Source organism: Malaclemys terrapin, chromosome 7 (genome assembly GCF_027887155.1).
Source record: "Malaclemys terrapin pileata isolate rMalTer1 chromosome 7, rMalTer1.hap1, whole genome shotgun sequence".
NCBI lineage: Eukaryota > Metazoa > Chordata > Testudines > Emydidae > Malaclemys > Malaclemys terrapin.
In genome coordinates, this window is record NC_071511.1 from 100,605,677 (window position 1) to 100,628,304 (window position 22,628).

The following is a 22,628-nucleotide window of genomic DNA, read 5'->3' on the forward strand; positions in this document are numbered from 1 at the left end:
ATGTATTCAGATATGGTTAGCATTATTTGATCAGCTCTAGTTTTAAGTGAATCCACATGTATTCAGCTTATTTTGCATTTGTAGACTCTATATTGTGGTCTCCAGTAACTGCCCCACGTGTTCTCCATCCCCTATAGGCCAGAAGCCACCCAAGGTATTTGAGAAGGTTAACAGAAGAACACTTCTGACAGGTGAGTGACTGTTTTACTTATTGATCTAATTTGATCATACCAATTACTTTAATTGTAAACATAAATGTTATGTGCCAAGTATCAGAGGGGTACCCATGTGTTAGTAAGTATCCACAAAAACAATGAGGAGTCCAGTGGCACCTTAAAGACTAACAGATTTATTTGGGCATAAGCTTTCATGGGTAAAAAACCCCATCTGAAGAAGTGGGGTTTTTTACCCACAAAAGCTTATGCCTAAATAAATCTGTTAGTCTTTAAGGTGCCACCAGACTCCTCATTATAAAGGTTATGTGGTTCTATTGGATTTTGTTGGACTTTGTTTGTAAACAGATCTCCCCTCACTCAACTATTAATGAGCCCATTTTTGCAATGGCACAAAGTATGTTATTACAAGTATGGCTACGTAATCTTGTTAATTACTGGTCGGGTGGGTTGCCGACATCGCCGCAGACCCCGGGCACCCTGGCGTGGCCCTCCCCGCCCGGCGGCGCGACGCGGTCGGGGCGCACTTAGGACAGTCCGCCCCGGTTGACAGTCGCGCCGGGAGCAGGGGGACCCGTCCCCCGCCACGGCCCCCGTACCGCACCCTCGCCAGAAGGGAGGGGGCAGGGGGCCACGGGGGAAGGTGCGGCGGCGGTCATCTCCCTCAGCCCCGGGATGCGGCGAGAGCTGCTGCCTGGGGGCTGTAACACTCCCTGCCGTGAAGCAGCGAGCCACCTGCCCGAGACGGACGAGTGCCAGCTATCCTGAGGGAAACTTCGGAGGGAACCAGCTACTAGATGGTTCGATTAGTCTTTCGCCCCTATACCCAGGTCGGACAACCGATTTGCATGTCAGGACCGCTACGGACCTCCACCAGAGTTTCCTCTGGCTTCGCCCTGCCCAGGCATAGTTCACCATCTTTCGGGTCCTAGCACGTACGCTCATGCTCCACCTCCCCGACGGGGCGGGCGAGACGGGCCGGTGGTGCGCCCTCCGCGAATCAGTGGCCTCGGGATCCCACCTCAGCTGGCGCGCGCCGGCCCTCACCTTCATTGCGCCATGGGCTTTCGTTCGAGCCTGTGACTCGCGCACGTGTTAGACTCCTTGGTCCGCTATGCCTGGGCAGGGCGAAGCCAGAGGAAACTCTGGTGGAGGTCCGTAGCGGTCCTGACGTGCAAATCGGTCGTCCGACCTGGGTATAGGGGCGAAAGACTAATCGAACCATCTAGTAGCTTGTTAATTACTGTATCAGAGACACAAAAAATACTGTCACCTCTGAACTTCCTAAAAAAAGGACACACTTTGATTTACAACACAAACAAGTTGTTCCTGGCATGACTGATTGCCACTGTGATCTATAGCAAGGAAAAGGAAAAAAGTAGTCAGTTACCAAAAACTTCAGTTCTGTCTCACAAAAATTCATAGAAAGCAATGAAACTCTGTCCCACTGAAGGGACAGAAAGCTAGTTTTAGACAAGGTATTCAAATAAGGTATCATCAACGAGTTAATTTTATGATATGCATTAATATGTAAAAGCAAGACAGTGGGGGAAAAAGGAGCCACAAACAAGAAAAATCCAGTGTAGGAGCAGTACAGTGTATTAGTAGACACATTTGTCACACTGAAGATCCAAGTGATAATGACCTTTGATCTCCTGCCCCTTTCCCTCCTGACAAGTCATCAGATGTGATGGCTGCCTCCTGGTTGGTACAGAATTATGTTATGGCACAGCTAGCAGATAGTTATTGACAACTGTTAGTATTTTCTCATGGAGACTGACAGATAATTTTAGCAGAGGACTGAAAAGGTGAGTCAGATAAGGCACTTGGGTAGAGAGAAGGTAAAGAAAGTTTCCAAGAATGCCTTAAGGCCTTTCTAAGCTCAATTAGCGTTTTTACCTAGGAGAAGTGAGAATTTGGCACAATGGTACAAAGAAAAAGGGAGAATTCTGGGTCTCTCTCACATTCAGGTAAATAAGCTGGGCACATTTGATGGAGGATGAAAACGACCAGCGCTTCTCATTAGTGCAGTTTTTGGAGATTTAACTATCCAGAATAAGTTTGCAAAAGCAAACTGTCAGTGGAATTTCCCTTCATTTTCCTCTAGATCAAACCTGCCTGCCTCAGGATTATACCAACATTTACCATCTTAGTCCCAATAGTTGAAGTCAGCTGAAGTGTGTAGTCAAATATTGCTATAATCATGAGTAAGTGTCCTCATGCTAGAAACTTGGGAAAAAAATCTCATTGGCTTGTGTACACATTTCTTAAACTAGGCAAATGAGGGAAATAAGGGACAAAGTGATGAATCAATACTGAGTTCTATGGGAGCCAGAACACAAAACTAGAGAGGAAAATTTCTTCTAACAGAATTGTTATTTCGGGGAGGGGGGGTTAGTTTCTATCCTGGTTTAAACATCTTTCACTGAGGTCCCAATCTGTAAGTGTCATGGATGTGGTCATGTTTAGCATGATAGCCATCATCAGCAGGATGCAAGAGACAAATCTTGATCTTATTCAATATCACCAGGAGTTTTGCCATGGACTTCAATTGGAGCAGGGACAGGGCCTATAAAATGCAAATTACAATTAAAATAATAAAGCTATTTGAATTTCTGCTACATTTTGTAATTTTAAACACTGAAGACTGATCACAGACACGCATATTACAACTTAGCAGTGAGAGAGAAAGTCTCTCTTCTTCAGTCACATAGGAGAACCAATATTATGCTTTCAGCTGTTCCCAAGAACGGATTACTATGTAGATGCCCTTCCACCTTCTCTTAGTAGTACCCAGGGTATTGTACTTTTAGGAAGTTGCCAGAGAAAAAGGAACCAAGTGTTTTGTTCTTAGCTTTAGGACAAATAATGTGATTATTGTAGTTTAAAGTGAGACACATAAAGAAGAGAATATCTTTTGCAGAAGGAAGCAAACCCAAGTGGACTGTCAGACTTCGAGAAGAATGAAGGGGGTAGAGAGAGGGCCATCGTGAGCATCTTTGATTATTAAAGCCAATTGCTTGTACTAATGTCTACGCATGAAGTGTTTTTTCAAGGGACAGCTCACCAAAGCAGCTAAGTGCCTAGGGGCCACTAGGTCTTCAGCCATAGCAGGATGAATTTTAGCATATTCAAGTACAGTCAATCAATAGCCATTACACCTTTGTTAGGTAGGCAAGTATTATTACACCCATCTGTACTTAGATGACAAAACAAAGACAGTCAAGTCACTTACCTACAATGTCACTGTCAGAGTCAAAACAAGACTGCATGAGTCTGTTTCTCACATACCCGCATTTAGAATCCCATATTACATGTCTGTGCCCTCATCTGTCCAGATGGTACAGTAGCTGTTCACTAGCATAGCTGGTTGGGAGGTAGCATGTGGCCACCCTGAGCAACAATGCTCCATTCCCCACAGCAATAAATTGGCCCATAGTCCCCTACTATTATTAAGGGGCTGCTTCCTGAGTCTCACTGAAGTCCGTGAGAGCTGCAGGTTCACACCCCTCTGAAAGGTCACTTACACATGGGTTTCTAGACCTCTGAATAAGAAGTCTGAGTTGCCTAAAAGATTAGGGTTAAAGACAAAACAAAGTGAAATAAGAACAGACATGACAATAAGACAAATGCAAGCTGTACAAGAACGTTAGTACAGGAAGCATCAGTCCAGTATGCACTCACCTGGTACTGGAGGCAAAGTTATGTTTCAAACTGTGTTAAGAGATCTCTTATTTCTGGGGTCAGATGCTCTACTGCCTTTGCAGCTTCTGTAATAGCTTTCCGATACATCCCTTTCTTCTTACGATTAAATCTCAGTTTGAAAGATTCAGAGAAAGGAGAGAGTTTTGAAACAGATAAGAATGAGGTTGTTGGAGAACCAAACCATGATACTTTAGCTTCTCGCCAGGAAGGTTCTCCATTTTCCTTCTGGCTAAGGTTTATGTCAAGAACACGTGCCGGCCACCATGGGAAACCATGAATTTTACCCCAAACAATATCCCCCACTGAAACAGTTCTTCCATCTTCAGTGACACATTTAGAGACACTCTGTGTATGTAGTCTAACTGTTAATGGTGGCACAATTTTACGCTCATCTTTTGAAGATGAAGAGACAGACGCATCATCACCAGGTAAAAAGTCACACATTTCTGGTGATGTTACTTCTGAACTAGAGGATTTGGATTCATCTAGACTGTCATTGCTACACACCGATAAACTAGAAGAATCTGCCTTCCTTTTACGATAATTCATAAGAAAAGCCAAGTTATCATGTCCATCTTTACCTTGGGGAAATCTTTTGAAGTCATCATCGTCACCTGAACTCCCTGAAGACATCTCTGCTAAACTTCTATCTGCAGATTCATCAGTGTAAAATACAGAAGGATTGGACTCCCTGCTACTCTGAAGGTCATTTATCTCATCAATAAGTTCTGCTTTATAAATGGAAACACTCTGACCATCATTTATTCGATGAGGTTTCAGTCTGATTTTGGGAGGTGGAACATCTGCACTGGAATGCACAGGCCTAGTTAATTTCAGTTTTGGAATGGAAGCAAGTTGGCTGCTTGCCGACTTATCCATAAAACATTTGGTTTCCTGATATCGTTCAGAGTCTCTGTTCTCCTCTTGGTCCTCCCCTCCATTCTGCAATATCCGCTGTGGACAAAACGGTTTAACCGAGCCATGAATCCGGGAGGGAATTTTCACAACTTCGCCTTTACCTTGTGGCGTGCTGTAGGATATTTTTATAACTGGAGTTCGATGCACTAATTCCCCAGAAAATTTGTCTTCCTCCCTCTTTTCTCTTTTATTCCTTTTCTCCACATAATCAGAATCACTGTGCTTTTTTTGCTCCTTGTCCTGAATACTTAGCTTCCTCCTTGTTTTAGCATTTTGCCTGGCTTTGTTCGCTTCCTCTGGGTTCAGAGTGTTTTTACATTTTTCACAGAGCACTTGCCTGGGCCTCAGTCTAATAGTGCTCATGATGAGCCTTCCTGGGTCTCTATTTCGTGACAACCGTCTTTTTGTCCTCTTTATAGTCCTTGGTGGTGGCTGAGGAACCCATTGGTTATACGTGTGTCTTAACCATAAGGGAGGAGGAAAAGGAGCTCCCTCAAAATAGGGAGGGTAAGGAGGAACATTGCCTGGTGATGGAGGTGGCAAAAGAGGAGGAACCTGTTCATCATGGTTTCCTTTGGGAGGTTTTTCACTAGAAAACGGTGACTCAGTCTCACCCTTCACAGGCTGTCTGTCTTCAGGAACCCAGTTAGTGCAAGCATCAGCAGGAGGTTCCTCTTGCTTTGGCAACAAAGGTGGTGGAAGACAGAACAACCCAGACCTATAGCAGTGTGGAAAAAAAAAAAAAATACACAAATCAGAACGGTTTGAAAGAGGTTTCTTTGACAAAAATTAAACTTACAAAAAAAATGCCATTTTCTGAAAGAATATTTGCCCAACGCACTAAGAAGTCAATATTTTCCCTTCATTTTGAAACAGCAGCTGATTTTATCCTGTTAAGTGCCATCTCAAAACATACAGAGCGCATAATCTACTTTTTGGGTGGAAAGTCCAACGTGACTTCTGCACTGAATTCTCAGCCTTACTCAACAGGCCAGTAATACCATGGAAAAGATGATGTATAGAAGAGTAGAACCCTGCAAGTCTTTGGGACACTATTAACGAATCTTTCAGTATGCTAGACTTTTGAGAGTAAGTTTTCAGATTACTATGCAACAGTTGAGCCACATGCACGTGCAATCCAGGTCACTGAATGAGTAATTTCCCAGCCTGCACATTCAAGCATGGGGTTTTTATACTAGCAAGCACGTTCACCCTGAGCCATTATTCATCTACTTCTCTGAAGAGAGGGAAAAAAAAAAAAAAAAAAGGAACTTGCAGGGGTGGCTCTAGCTTTTTTGCCACCTCAAGCACGGCAGGCAGGCTGCCTTCAGCGGCTTGCCTGCGGAAGGTCCGCCGGTCCTGCAGCTTCAGCGTACCCACTGCCGAATTGCCGCTGAAGCTGCGGCACCTCCCGCAGGCAAGCTGCTGAAGGCTGCCTGACCGCCACCCTCGCAGGGCGACCCCCGCAGCTTCCCGCCCCAGGCACGCACTTGGAGCGCTGGTGCCTGGAGCCGCCGCTGAGTACTTCCTATTTCTCCAAGCTAGCCAAATCAAGCAGAAAATGTCATTTATGCAATGCCAAATTTTATCATTGAATATTACACTATTGCACACACTGAGTATGTAACATTTTATTTCCATAGATTTCTTCTGAATAGTGACAGCCAATTGCGCCAACAGATATGTTGCTGGACCAGACTTTGTATCTGTGCTAATCTCTGAAGTCTTAGCCAAGCAAGGCCCAGTGTCACATCTGTGGGGAATGGAAAGCCAAGACAACGAGTAGAAACACTGCTTCATCACACCACCAGCTCTTTGTAGATTTTCCCCTCCCTTTCCCTACCCACATGTTTGGGATATACTTTGCTGCAGTGGTTCATTTCTGTTCCTTGGCCTGGCCTTCAGGATTTTCTTGCTTGTTCAGGATCAGGGTTAACAATTACGTGCCAAGGACTGTGCTTTGCACACTAAACTATCAGTTTATCGTTCTGAAGGTTTACAGCTTCAGTATGAAAAATGCTGTCTAAAGAGGGAATTCACCTTTCTCTGCAGAACAGCAGCAAAGGATTAATGGGAGACAGATTTTCCATGAACACGAGTCTGACAAAATGACTCTTTGCAATATGAAATTCTACTTTGTGCTTAGGTTTTATTAAGCCAGGAGAGCATTATGTTCCACTGACCTATTAATGCCCAGGCTGTTCTTGACAGACTGAAGAATAAGTAAGTTGCAAGTTCTTTGTAAAATAGTCACTTCTTAAAAAAGGCCATCATGAGGTTCCATGTTTATTGTCTCAATGGTTCCATATATGAAACGACATGTATTCCTTTAACAAGGAATACAATAGTTTTTCTGTGGGCCTGAAAACTCAAGAGCCAAGCTGTGTTCTTTCTGGATCAAATTTCAGCAGCAAGACATCCCAAACACAAAATTTTGTTTTTAATAACTCCAATTCAGCCCTTTTCTCCAATATTTTGACTCCAACAAGAAATATAGCATGAAACATGTAGCCATATTTTTAAGCTCTAAAATGTACTTCACCATGTACTTTGAGACAAGCCAGGCCTTGGCATAAATACTGGAACTCGGGGTGCTGCCACATCCCCTGGCTTAAAGTGGTTTCCATCATAGAGAGGGCTGACAGTTTGGTTCAATGGCTCTCAGCACCACTGGGACTTGGGGGAAGATTCCCTATTGCACTTTATATTCAAAGATCAGTTTTAGCAGCAATGACCTTCTTTAAAACAACTGTCCTTTACTAATAGAAAGGCCTTCCATTCTTAAGTGATTGGAAGCAGGCAACATTCTCCTTGTAATGGTGATCATCCTCTCTAACAAAGACCTAGATGAGCTATTTTTATCCTATTCAGCGGACGGTCCCTCACTTTGACCTCCTGCCAAATTGCTACCGCAGATCATGATCATGATTGTGGCCTGGGGGGGGGGGGGGGGGGGGAAGCTGCTTGGGGCAGCCAAAACCCTGGAGCCGGCCCTGATCCTACGAGTTTCTACAAGACATTTGTCATATCCCACAATTCTCTTTGAGGCTTTGGCATCCCCAGCTCAGAGAATAATTGAGAAGTACGGAAACTCCCTCAACCTCATGTCCAATCCCTTCCAGACAGCAGCACAAAGAACCCAAGGGGATAGGAGTATAGTTGGCTGCGAGGAATTGGAATAGGCAAGCTGACTCAGTTTGACTGCACATGCTGCTGATCACCCAGGAGCATCTCCTGCTTTGCCTCCAGTAGGTGCCTTCAGACCTGACTGGTAAGGTTGCGGTATTTCTTTCTCAGCACCATATCCCCAGGGTGGAACTTTTTGCTGGAAGGGTAAACCTCACACTCTCACTGCAGATCTTTTTAGGCTACTGCTGTTTCAGATGACAGCTGCACACCAAAGTAATGAAACACTTCTTCCTAGAGGAGCATTAGCGGAGGTCGCATACAATCAGATATTAAAGAAGAGAGATGGTGGCTTTCTTCCCAAGACTGGAATAGCCTTATAAACTCACTGACACTCCCCCACTTCCTAACATTAACCACCATGCACACACTCCAATTTATTATGGAAACTGTACACTGGTTTCAGTTTTGTTTTTGCAGAAATTGTTAATTACAGGCCAAACCCTTCTTACCTGATTTGAGAGAGAAAACCCACCAGGGAAAAAAAGAAATTGCTTCCATAAGTCACGAAAGCAGGAATTGGCCCTTAATTTTGGCACCGACTCATCGCTATTGTTTGTTCTTTAAGAATTCAAATAATTTAGTAACTGGATAACAATAAAGTTTTAATTTGCCTTTTCTAGAAAGAACATTTCCTTTCCATTTACTTGCAGAGAGATTATGACATCTTGACCATTTTTATATTTAGATACCTTGTCTAGGTGACATTTACTTTCCAAATTAGAAGAAAATTAGCTTAGTCTACAGGAAAAAGAACTAAACTGCCTGCAAAATATAATTTAAAACTAAGCTATTTTGTTTTGAGAGCTTTACGAAAAAAGAAAAGTCAAACCTGAGAATTAAAAGTTTTAAAGTGACAGACTCTGCTAACATATTTGCTATAAAGCAACTATAAGTTGCGCATCGAACCTGAGGTATTAGTGGAGCTTATAATGGAAACCAATATAGTGCTATTATTCACGCAGCTTTGGTCGGAACTGTGTGATACTTTATTTATTCAGTTAAGTGGAACGGTTCTGGCTTGACCAAATAAAACTATGCAATGGAGGAATTTTCCTCTATTCCACTCCATTAGAAGGTAAATTCTGTTTACCTTACTCTTACAAGTAGGCCCAAGGGTTTAAACAGAACTACCAGAGTCATTAAAGCAAGCAAGTTCAGGCCTTGTCGATTCTCTAAAGGCTTGATCCTACTAGCCTAACTCACATGAGCAATCCCACTGAAATCACCAGAACGCGCATGAGTAAATTTACTATGATCCAGTCCTTTATAAGGTCAGTGACTTTGCTATGGCATGTTTTGCAAGAGTAATGAAGTTTTAGTAGCCCATGGCCTAGCACTCAGGTATTAAACTTCTCCTGAGAAGTGGGAAGACAACAGTTTCTGGGGAGAATCATCAGAACTGTGGATTACAATTAGTAAGTTTGGCACTGATTAGATGAGCCTCAGTACCCTAATCTGCATCCCAAAGTTGACAATCATAGTAAAGTAAAAAACATTTAAAAAAAGAGTAATTAAGATCCATAAACAGTGCTAATGGTAAAGATCAGCCAGCTACAGCAGATGGAGACTGATATACGGTCAGATTGCAATGCCGGAGAGTGCGAGTGCGCGTAATCAAATCAGGTCCCTGATTTGAGAAAGTTTAGTGAAGTCACTGAACTAGTATGAACGAATGGGGGTCTGCCTGGGCTTACCCTCTGTGCTTTACCCATTCCTTAAACCAATCAAGGGATAGCTCTGCAATAAGGGTTGAGCTGACAATTAGTTAACATTTATATTGTTGTAGTGCCCAGAAGGCTCAACCAGGCTGGGGCCTCACTGCGCTAGGCTCTATACAAAATTGTAGTAAAGTGATAGTCCCTAATGTCAGCTCTGTGCAATCCAGAAGTAGTCACATTGCTGCCATATGTCCAGCCCCCACGCAGCAGTTCAATCCTTTGACTGGCTGAAGTCCAGCCTTGCCCAGTCTCAAATAATGCTGGTGGTTTGGGAGAAACTACAAGCCTCTGACTGAGGGACTGCCCAGACTGTTAATTACTCAGATTTGCAATTCAGGGGCTATTTTAGATCCCTGGTTGCTCCAGCATTCTCAGGTAGCAGCTGCCATGGCCCAGACAGCTTTTGGGGAAAGGGTTTGTATGTAGCAAGGTTCATAGTTGTCCCCAGCCGTGTCACACCGAGATTAGAGTATTGGTGATGCACTCTCTGCAAGGCTACACAAAGCCTTGGGAAACTTAAGGTGGGGTAGCACCATAGTGTACCTTGTCTTTCAGGTTGGTTTCCAGATGGGAGTTTAAATTGATCATTTTGGTTTTGGATCTGCCTACATAAAGCTGCCACCACAATCATAATTGCATTGAAATGAGCTAAGTACAGACTGGCAACATCTTTCTAGTCTGACTGAGCTTATTCCCATCCCAAAGATTTGTTTGAGGATTATAGCACAAAACAAAGCAAGTGGAAGTTGAACTCTTTATATCTTAAATAACTTCAGATTGGTGGTGAAGGCAATGGCAGTGAAATTGAGGCCCTCAAGAGAAGACAATTTTCTCTATTTACTCCTGGGGGAATTCTGCACTACTGCATATGTGCAGAATTCATGTGCCATGCATTTTCCTCCCCCATTCCCTGCGGAAAATACATTCCCCTGGAAAGGTGCTGCAGTTATGCCTGTCTCCCACTAGGGGCCACTGTGGCACCAGAACAGAGAGCAGCCACTACTGGGCCAGCCCCAGCTGCTGACTGATTGAGAGAGGCTGGGGTCAGCTAGGGAATGCATGGTGGAAGCTCCCTAACAATCCCTCCCTGCCTAAAAAACACCCTGTTCCATACTTCTCCCACCACCCACACTCAACAACCCTCCAAGTTCATCCCCAGGCTCCTCCCCACCAATAACTTCCTTCTCCCTCAGCTCCTCTGTTACTCCTGACTCCCCCAAGCCTTTGCACTGCTTCTGAGGGGTGCGGGAAATATGTTTCTATATTGTAGTTTAAATGAATTATTACTCAGAGTTCTGTATTTATAGGCCTAGTAAGGAATCTATTTGTCCAAAAAACATTTCCTGAATCTTTTTTTTGTCATCTGTATTGTTTCAGACAGTTGCTGGCAGGTATTTTGATATAAATTATCAACATGAAACTGGCATGATTAAATTGTGTTACTTTGACAAATAAAATATGCAGAATTATTAAAATATTTTGTGCAGAATTTTTATTTTTTTGGTGCAGAATTCCCCTAGTATTTATTGTGTCTCGTAGCTTTGGACAAGATACCATAGTACTGCAGACTACTGGGCAAGTAATAGTACTGTAGTATATGGTCTGAATCCAAGAGAGACAACTGAGGGGACTATTTTATCCTGAGGAGCCATTTTTTGCTGCTTTTACCCACAAAGTCAGCCTACATTTGCTTTGTTCATGTTGGGGATTTTTAAATTAGTTTTGAAGAAAAAAAAAAATTTCCTTTCAAATCTCCCTACCAGTTTACCTTTGGGATGAGAGGGCAAGTCCAAAGATTGTGTTGCCTTTGCCACCAACTCCCCAGTTTGTGAAGTTCTGACCATCTACCAGCCCCATCACTCATCCAAAGGAGCTAGGGAGGATGAGTTCATAGTGACTAGTCCTTACATTTCTCTAGATACTTATACGGCCCTCATCACCATACGCTACTCCCCTCTGTTCAATCACAAATGTAAAAAAGGCCATGTGACCAATAGGCTAATGTGATTTAATAGAGGCACTCAATGAGTAGAACTTACATTATTTTATACCTTCTTATTTCTTTTGGAAAACTGCTACAAATGTAAGTTACTCTAGACAAGTTTAGCTGCAGAACGATTAAAAATAACCCCACACAGAAAATAAAGTAATTCTGATCAGCCTGCAGCTGAACAAATTTCTGGACTGGCATTTCTGGACAAATTTCTGGACTCTTCAAATAAACTGCATAATTAAAACCTATCACCTACTACATAATATTAAGTACATTTCATGAAACATACTTTCATTACCACACTTCATTTTTTAATAAAGTCTTACACAGAGTAACAAACTTAGCTAAACCTAGTTTTTTCTCCTGACCTGCACAAATTACTTAACAACTTGCAGATATATAAAATGTCATTATTGATGCAGCATATTCAAATCTGCTCAGTAACAGACTCTGCATTTTCATTTTCTGAGCTTAGGGGCATGTGAAAGTGTCTGGGTATTACAGGCACCAGCCTGGGTCTGGGTATTATAGGCACCAGTACTACAGGACATGAATTCAGTTTTTAGTCTTAGCCTTCTGGGACATGCACAGCCAAAATGGAACTATAATTTCCTCAATCCCCTCTCTCCCTGGAGACAGGCAACACCATCCTCTGTTTTGGAAATGTTTAAACCCACACATAATTAAGATTCAGCTCTATAATTTAGATTACATCAAAACTGGCCAGTCTTGCTAGCAAGAACATTGTAAATGCAGTCAACCAGGTTATAGTCCTTCATTAATGTAAATACTACGCTAGGATGTGAACTTGGGTTTCACATTTATTAAACTCAAGATGACAAACCAAAATCCACACAGAAATCAGTGTTTTGAACTGATAAGAGTTATAGTCAGTCCCAGTAAAGTCTGAGTGCATGTTGTTTTAAAAAGTGTCCCCATATGCAGGCAAGCGCAGGCATTTATTGGAAGATTATTCTATACCTATACACGATTACCATTTTTTGTTTTGTTTTTATGCCCTCCTCGCAGTGCATGAGTTAAAGGATAAAGGGGGTGTATGGTTAGAGGGTGGGGGAAGCAGCAGCAGCTCATGCTTCCTACATAAGCTTAGGTCCAGAAGCTGTGATCTTGAAATGGTATTTTCCTTTGAAGAGAAACATCTGTTCCTTCACTGTCAGAGAAATATGGATTGGATGTGCAAATTCCTGTGATGCTGATGGCCACAGGCAAGGCTTAGAAAAAAGGTGTCTGGGTAAATCCTACTAGCCAGGGTGAAAGATTCCTGTGCCACCACACTTCCCAAAGCCACACACCACATATTGAAAGAAATAAACAGTTCTGTACTGTTTTTAGTTATAGCACTCACAGTCAGCTTTCTACTTAGCTTTTTTTTTTTTTAAACATACTACACCTCCCTAGATTTTTCAGTTTTTAAAAACACCACCTTTCCCTTCCTTGTTTTACCCTACTCTCTTTATTCCTACAATAGATCATGAGGTCTCTTTTCTCCATGTTGTTTTCACTGCCCTTCACTTCTCCCTCCCAGAACCACATTTCTTTCATATTGCATCAATCTTCCTCTTTCCCCCTCAGCCCCACATATACCCCCAAAGGACTGTGTTTATTAGCCAAAGACATGAGACGCAGGCCTTTATTCTCCAGAGAGAGAGAGAGCGCGCGAGAGCGAGACACACACACACACACCCTGCCCACCCCTCCAATGCTGGGAAAGGGAAGGGTGCTAGGCTTGCTAGCAGAGTTCCATCCTGGACCCAGCTGGGAGGTTTTAGCTTTAATCTCAGCCTCCAGAGAGTAGATTTCTGATACATGTGGAGTGCTAACCTACCATCCCCACCACAAAAAGAACCCCTCTAATTACTAGAGGAGAGAAATGAATGCAACATTTCTTGGCTGATGCAAGGTGGGGTGAGATCTCTTCTGTTCTCCCTTTCCTCTAACTTTTGGCTGCGGCATCTACTCTATTCCCATCATCTTTCCACCCCACCCTCACCCCACTCCAAACTTTCTTCTGGAAGAATAGCTCCTGTTGCTCAACTAAACCTCCCAAACAGCAACATGGAACTGCCTGAATCTTGTCAGTTTCACTGCTGCCAGCAGGCTTCTGAGGCCTTGGCTACACTTGGCAATTCACAGCGCTGCGGCAGCTGTACAACGCCAGTGGCAGCGCTGTACAGCACCAGTTTAGCCAAGGCCTGAGTAGTAGCACAAAGTTTGACAGGACTCTGGCCAGCTTTCACTCTGCTGTTCTTTATTAAAGCTTTAAGCAGCAGCAGAAAAGACCCACCCCCTTGATAGGGCTGAATCATAGACTCTCAGAACTGGAAGGGACCTCAAGAGGTCATCTAGTCCAGTCTCCTGCACTCAAGGCAGGACTATGTATTATCTAGACCATCCCTGATAGGTGTTTGTCCAACCTGCTCTTAAAAATCCCCAATGATGGATATTCCACAGCCTCCCTAGGCAATTTATTCTAGTGCTTAACCACCCTGACAGTTAGGAAGTTTTTCCTAATGTCCAACCTAAACCTCCCTTGCTGCAATTTAAGCCCATTGCTTCTTATCGTACCCTCAGAGGTTAAGAACAATAATTTTTCTCCCTCCTCCTTCTAACAACCTTTTATGTACTTGAAAACTGTCATGTCCTCTGTCCTCTCTTCTCCAGACTAAACAAACCCAATCTTCCCTCAGAGTCATGTTTTCTAGACCTTTAATCATTTTTGTTGCTCTTCTCTGAACTCTCTCCAGTTTGTCCATATCTTTCCCGAAATGTGGTACCCAGAACTGGACACAATACTTCAGTTGAAGCCTAATCAGCGCAGGAACCTAAGCATTAGAAATTTCATACCCAAAATAAAAGAGAAAAGTAAAACGTTTAGGTTCTGCAGAACTCAGTGGCATTTACCCAAGGAAACTTCCAAGCAAGTTTATTTTTCAAGCTTTGGCCATAGGGACACAATATGTAAAGGGTTTCAGATGCAGTCTTGCTCTAGCCCCTTGTTCTCAACAGGACATTAAGTGGCTTTACAATCCTAGGAATTTTCTTGCTTTTTGTGGGACCAACAGTATTGCTTGAGTTTGAACTTTTCTTATGGAAGCAAAATCTAATACTTCAATGTTACATTAGGCATCTGCTTTGTAAATAGATCCATCTTCCACTGCAACGGAATAAGTGCAGATTCTTCACTGGCATGTTCTAGCTCTACTTTCAGTAGCCAAATCAACAGATAAGCAAGATTAGTGTCCATTATTTTGTGCTATTGAAAGCTACCATGAAAATCTTGACCTTAAAGTTTTTGGGCAACTAGTGATTTCGGGTGCCTAAACTGAGACACTGTAAAGCAGCCTGATTTTCAAAAGTTACTGAGTGCCCAGCTTCTTTAAGCTGTCTAAACTGGCACTCAGAAATGAGATCCCACAAGTCACCCTTGAAAATCTTGGCCAAAGTTTTCATGGCAGTAGGGCCTCAATCCTCCAGTCTGATCCACACAAGAGAACCCTTATATCTGTGTGGAGGCCCAATGAAGTAATTGGGGCTTCACAAGGAGCTAGGAGTCTCCCTGTATAGATTATTGCAAGGTCAGCACCTAAATAAGGGTATGAGATGGTTACTGGACACCTACTAACAAGAGAACTAGCCCCATTGGTACCTAGATACTCCAGTATATGGCACAATATTCATTCACCTATAGCTAGGTAGACTGACTGGAATATTAAGCAGGGGCCTGCAAGAAGGGAGACTCACCAACCAACAAGATCCATAATCCAAACCCTGTTGAAAAGGTCTAACTGCGATGTACTGTAGCCAAGTACTGTACATGGCTCAGGGATTCCCTCTTCCATATCAGCCTCCAGCTAGAGTGATTAAAAGTTTCTCATCCCTACTAGATGCTGGAAGGGGAAAAAAAAAAAAAAAAAAAAAAAGCTATCTTCCACCCCTTAACACAACCTCACTTAAAGGAAAGGGTTAGGCTCCCAATTGTTTTACTGAATCTCCTTGCAAGATGGCTGAAGCATAGCCAATATTATTGAATCAACAGAACATCACAAGGGTCATCTCAAAGATCTTCAGCAGTATTTCTGTTTTTAAAAGAGACTAAAGATGGACATCAGAAGTACCTCTGTTTAGCTTTGTGATAGCAGGTAAACACCAAGATGGGACCAATCATCACAAAGAAATAGAAAGTTCTACAAGAAATGCTTTTTTGGGGTCCACGTTACCCTATTTCTAATTAACATCAGGAAAGAGAACCCAATTTTTTGCCTTAAATCCATTTTGGATTCCTTAGCCCTCTCCCTATCAGAAAGAGACTTTAATACATCCATTTTTGCTATGTGATTGTATAGTTAAATATCATCAGGATGTGGGTATCTGATTTGTCAGATAATTGGAGGTTTTTTACCCTCTTTAAGAGAGGACTCCACAAGTTCAGATTATTTTTAAGGTAACTGATTTTGCCAGGAACTTGTGGACTGGTGATAGTGTGAACATACATTAACATTCCACTGACATCCCCTCTGCCATTTCTAAGGTTAATTCTGAAAGTATCCTAAGGGCTCATCTACATTACACAGCCTTTGCTGATACAGCTATACTGGCATAGCCCCAGTGTACGCACAGCATATGCCACAGAATGGTTTTTCTGCAGGCATAGTAAAAACACCTCCCCGAATGACATTAACTACACCAACAGAAGCATTTACGCTGGGGGGGGGTTTACAATCACAACTATGTTGGTTAGGGGGTGTGGGGTTTTTCCCCCCACATCCCTGACAGACAGCTACGCCAACAAATTTTTTTAGCATACACCTAGCTTAAGTGCCTTAAAGGAGGCATATTAGAAATGGAGAAGTAGCTTATTGTTCCCACTGAAGAGGAAAATCACCACAAAAGGTTAAAGGGAGAAAAAAAAAAAAAAAAAAAAAAAAAAAAAAAGGCTAGGCACCAAAAGTAAAATTTTGAAGAGTGCCAAAACTACTTAGAAGCATAAATCCCATTTTCAAAAGTGATTTAGGACCAAGGGTCATATTTTTAAAGACATTTAAGTGCCCAAAAATGCAAATAGGTTTCTAATGGGATTTTCAAAAGTGTTTTAAATGGGTTAGGTGCGTAGCAGTCATTAAAAACAATAGGAGTTAGACACCTAATCCATTTTGGAATTTAAAAACTCCTACCTGCATGTCAAGGCACCAAAATACATTTGCAAATCTGGCCCCAAAGATTATGGAAAATCTGAAGTGGTCTGGGGAAGTGATAACTATTCAGCATTTTGTAAAAATGGAGAATAAAAAGTCTCATTTCACATGTCCCTTGTCCAGGGAGTCACTGGCAAATTTTGCCAGAGTGAAAATGACTACCCAATAAATGTATAATCAGTCTGCCCTAGCTCAGAATGTAAATACAAATGAACAAATAGAAATGAAATCCTGCCCATCTTTTTTTTTTTTTTTTTTTTTTTTTTAAGTTTTAAAGTTAATAGTACAACAAGCATTATTGTCTGGAAGAATATTTTATTATTAATTGTCTTACAATTCTTTAAGATCATTGTAATGAAATAAAGCATCCTGTGTGTGAACATCACCCCTACTCTCAATTAAATTAGCATACGAGTTTCAGGGGCAACTACTATCAATGTCAGAAGAGGTCTTGACCACTTCAAGGTGGGTACAATATATTCATGATGGCACTGTGGCAGAAGACATGGCCATGGTACCCTGCTGCTGCAGTAGAATCCACAACCAAAATTAAAGAAAAGAAGAACATCAGAAGGCCATCCAATAAATCAATCAATCAAAACAAAACACCAAAGAAACAAAGCCCCAAAACACCATCTTGAGTATTTAAGATGAGCAACAAAAACTGAAAAGCATTAGCATTTTAATAGGGCAAGCTTCTGAGGGAAGGCAGAAGAATGGTAACAAGATCACTGTAGAAATTCCAGAATGGAAAGCTTCAAATGTTGGAATTGAACCTACATTATTGGCTTCAGAGTCTTCAGTGACAGAGAGAAATCAATAAAGCTGCAGTCCTTCTCCAATGGCTGACTACATAACGCGAGGATTTCTAGGGAGATTTGATATTAGTAATGCTAGCAGGCTACTTGGACAATGAGAAGGAAAACACGTGAACACCCATTTAGCTGCATCTTAGTTTAAAATGTTTGAGTTGAGCGCTTTCACATACTGTAGACAATGAGGTAGATAGATAAAATTAACATGAAGCCATATGTTAACTCACATGACTTTAGTATTAATGTTTTCTGGCACATGTAATTAAGAGATAATACCGGTAGGATAATTGTCAAAGGATAATGGTTTTGCACTGCTGGGTGGGGAGGGGGAAAGCCCATAGCAAAGTCTAGGAATGTATTAAGGAAAAAATTGAGGCCTTCAAAAAGCAGGACACATTTACAGTGCCCACTCGGAAAATAAAACACTAAAGCAAAGCCAAGACATGTTTGATTAATGCCTCCACTTTCTCTTCTCATGCCACTCATCTAGTAGAAGGATCCTATTATCTTGCAGTGATGTATTCCAGGGACTTTACACCAGAGGATTAAATAAAGACATAATATAGATAATTGGCTAAAACATAGCATATATGAAACTTTAAAAATAACAAACCTTTATATTTGTGTGTGATTAAATTGATTTCTAACTAGGTTAAAAACCCCTCCACTAACAATAAATAAGAATCAGCTAACCAGCAATCTAAATGGCTATTACACATTTCATTATGTCTAACAGATCATTTGTTACAGTTTTGAGATTACATGGCAAATACTGAGCACATGTTAACTTGATGCACATAAAAAGTATTCCACCATTGTATGCTTATATACTAATCAAAGACTTGCTACCACACTAATAATTTTTAGTGAGCATATTAGCTCCAAATACATGGCAAATAAAGTGTTTTACTTAACTGATCCTTTTTGTATAGTGTTCTAGAAAACCCATGACTCATATGCCCATACCCTTTTTATTTTTGCATTATTAAAAGTAACTGGTCAGTTTCCTCAGAAGATAAAGCTGTTGAAGCATATGGTATTCCTGAACAAAGAAAGTAAGTCTATAATTATGGCAGTCTCTGACATCATAAGCGTATCATACCACTACCCAGCACACCCAGACTTACTGCACAGTCGTAACATCATTAAGAAGAACTTTGTCAAGTTCCAATAATTTTATTCAACCAAACCTTTTTCTTGACAAATGTGCAGTTTCTGCTCCAAAACAAAACGTTAACTCTAGCAGCCTCTGCGACAGTGATAGCACTTAAACAGATGTAGTCAATTCCCCTGCTTGATGGGGGCCACACTTTTTCTAGTAACCTATGCCCATAAAAAGAGTTACTTTAAAATACTCTCACAGTGGGTTTTTCTTCTTTTCAAAGCCTCTAAAATGGTCACTTGGAAGTATTTTCAGATTTATTTTGCAGTGTAACTGGATAACCACCCTCTGAAAATCTCCTTCCAAATTGGATTTTTGAAAAGAAAATGAAACCAAATCCAGAGCTTGCTTTTTTAGAAGAACGCCCCCCCTCTTTTCCCCTTTCCTCCCCTCCCCCACCTGCAATGTGCAATGCAACCTTAACTCTTTAATCTGATTATGGCCTAATCCCTCCTCCTCCCCAGCTGCTCTGATCTCTCTGTGCAGCAGCAGGCCATACTCTATAGAGAAAAACTTCACAGTTGCAATTATCACCCTTGGAAATATTTTGGGTAACAATCAAAGCATTGAGGGCTCCTACTTTTTAGTGCAGTCTAGGAGGATTCCAGTGAAGCGCCTCTCCCCGCAGCTCAAGGTGACCACCAACGTGTCGTTCACCATCTGCTCCACCAGCACGGGTAGCCAGGAGCCAACCTGCAGCTCCTTCGCCTCAGCCTCCTCCATGCTTGCAGGAGCTCGGCGTCCGCCTCAGTACAGCTGGAGCGCGGCGGCAGGCTCCCAGTCGGCCTCGCTTGGGCCCGCTGCCCGTTCTGCTCCGCTCTCTGCTCTCCCCTCCCCCGCCGCTGCCGCCGCCCGGATGGCTACACTGGCCGCTGCGATGACCTCATGGCTCCAGGCTCCCCCTCAATTGGGAGGATTAGTAGGTGCGCTGACGTCACAATGCTTCCCTCCCGGGAACGTTCCACGGCCGAATCCTGCAACAATTGGCTACAGTTCAGGGTGATTATTGGAGAAGAGCATGCCAGCAAGACACTACGGCGGCTACTGCCGCTCACGGCGGGGCCTGGTAGGGGGTCCCCTGTCTGCCCCCACAATTCCACATCAGTAACATAAGTGTCCAGGGGGTCTCCGCTCTGCCCTCACAGCACCATATTCAGCAGCATGTTAAAGGGTCAGTGCGTATCCCCTCTGCGCTACATTGGGCTGCAGGAGAATCAGATTCATAGCACGTTGAAAGCGGGGAGTCACCCTCTCTTCCCTCACCTGGGTTCCAGGAGGATGAATACTCCATATGCAATAATATGTTAATAGCCTAGATTAAGGATGTTCCAGTTCTGCCCCAACCTTTCCTGTAGGGCATAATTATATCATCCTCACTAGGCTATTTAGATATGTTAAAGAATTTTCCTGGCCCAAGTTGTTCTTTAGGAAGATAATTTACACCATCATTTACTCCTAATCCATACGTGTTGACTGTCCCTATGTAAATGTGGGAGGGAAAGAAGCAGTCTTTGTTTTTTTAAAGCTCAATAAGATGTTCCCATACAGCTGCTCTAAAAAAGATATCCTAGCTCAAATGTATTACAATGGTGTTTAAAAGCTGTCTGAATGGCATTCAAATGCTGACAAGTATGCAAATATAGCAAGTCACTTTTATCCATTTAAAGGGTTAACTGCAACCTTAAATTTGCTTTCCTAGGACACTGAGAACAGCTCACTTTTCTCAGCACCTGTCAATCAGTAAATTTTTATAACTCAAAAGCTTGCTCCTACAGAGTTGCAGCCTGCAGGAGTGTCAAATTGTAAGTGAATGAGTGAAATTTCAACAAATTATGTGTGAGATTTCAAATGCCTCACCGATACACAACGCAAAATGCTTCATCACGCGTAAAAGATATAGTAAAAACTGCTTTACAATTAATCCCAAATGAGGTGTCTGATTCCAAATGAGCAAAACTGCCTTTAGAAACCTGGATTTATTATTTTAGTTTAATTTCCAGTGATATAAATTCCATTTTCCAGAATGCCTTTTTCTAAATGATATATTGTGGTACTGGAAAAACTAAATCCGTTCTTATTCATTTAAATAAGAAAGAGGTACCTTTAGAAAAGGGGAATTTTTAGCAGACAGTAGAGCAAAAATCTGTTGCATTAGAAGGTGGCTACTATAAATCATGTGAAAAAAACCTCTTCTATATATAGCACTGAATTTGCAAGTAAATACGTTTTCTTTCCTGGGGGAGTCCTCACATCAACACTGAACAGGCTCCTTTAAAATATATTTAAAGAGAAATAGCAATTTCAACAATGTTATTTTCAATAATCAAACAAAAGCTCAATGGGCAAGTGGTCAGGTTCCTTTTTAGGCCTGTCAAGGCAAAGCAACAAGGAAGTAAAAAACAGTTTCATCTGGAAGCACATTAGATTAAAAGTAAGAAGGTTAAAGCTACTTTTTTTCCCTTCATATTCAGTCAAAGGCTACCAGTTGTGGGTCCTGAGTGAATCTCATTGGTTGTAAATCTTACTCTAGACTTAACATATACCAAACTGTTCCAGAAGTGTTACTCTAGTGGGCCTATACACTGTGTAACTATGAAAAGACAACTACTAACTGCTTCTTACTGAGCAATGCTGCATTCAGAAAGGGTCCAAGGTCAATCAGCCCTTCCTGTCCATCCGAGATCCCACCATCACATTACTTCTTTAAATATATGCCTACAACAATCTCTTTTCTTCAATAATCATTATGGTTTATATAAAATTCAACAGTACAAGAAATAGTTCAGTTAAATAAAGCTGTGAAATAGAAACCAGTCTTTTACTCACATTCACAGGAAAGAATTTGTGATTACATATATATTCCAAGAGACCATTGAAGGCCATGATTATTACCAATTACATCTTCATATTTAAAAAAAAAATAAGTTGCACTTCCTGTTTGCAAAGTAAACAATAGCTTTTCTTTTTAATGAGAAACTACAGGATGGATAGCAAGATGGTAGTGAAGATAATTAAAGTAATAAATGAGACACATTCTACAATATATTAGGTCAAAGAAAAAATGACAAGATGTAGGCTCTTTTTATTTGGACCCATCTATTCATTGCTGATATTTTAAAATCTGTGTTTTACTGATCAGTTTGACTAAAGTATTATAAAATCGTGATAGAAAAATATATTTTCCTACTATATTTAGTTTAACAGATTAAAACAAGTTATTTTTAAAACTCATTGAAAAATGTTATTGAAAAATAGTTTCCTCTCCAATTGTCTTTTTTATAGTAACAAAGGTAATTAAAAACAACAACACTGTGCAGTTCAATCAAAACTAATTCTAAACCCGAATAACTGGATTATCTGCGGGATTCAAAAGGAACAGCTTCAGCTCACCTCAGCTAAATACTGCAGTTCTTTAATACCTTTAAAACCATTTTTGGTGTGAGCCACCAATGCATAGAACACATTCATAAAACTGTATTGTGGGCTCACTGAACTTACAGTGTTGTTGCTGCTGTTTACTCGATTACTTCAATCTCGATTAAGTTTGTTTGGTCAATGTTTGACCATGAGAAACAGGAGAGGGTTGCTTTGCTTATTCGTTTGAAGTTAGTCGCACTGGAGTCGCCTGTAATAAGGATCTAAACGGAAAGGAGCAGCCAAAAGCTGTGGGGGTGGGGGAAGAACAAACACACACACAAAACCGAAGCAAAACAAAAATCCAAAACAGTATTAAAACTTAACA

General features: G+C 41.6%; 1 protein-coding gene across 4 annotated transcripts in view; it reads right to left on the reverse strand.

Annotated features, from left to right (window-relative positions):
• Positions 1–22,628, reverse strand: part of PWWP2B (PWWP domain containing 2B) — a 41,914-nt gene that overhangs the window by 19,082 nt on the left and 204 nt on the right. For 3 of the 4 annotated variants that reach the window (XM_054034413.1, XM_054034412.1, XM_054034416.1), the window contains exons 2-3: positions 19,467–19,860; positions 3,858–5,514 (exon numbers count right to left, since the gene is read on the reverse strand). In XM_054034413.1, coding sequence (XP_053890388.1) covers positions 3,876–5,514; positions 19,467–19,609 — 1,782 coding nt within the window. In that variant the 5' untranslated portion in view covers positions 19,610–19,860 and the 3' untranslated portion in view covers positions 3,858–3,875. Of the gene's footprint in view, positions 1–3,857; positions 5,515–19,466; positions 19,861–22,384; positions 22,594–22,628 lie in introns of those variants that run through there. The other variant, XM_054034415.1, reaches the window with a different exon arrangement.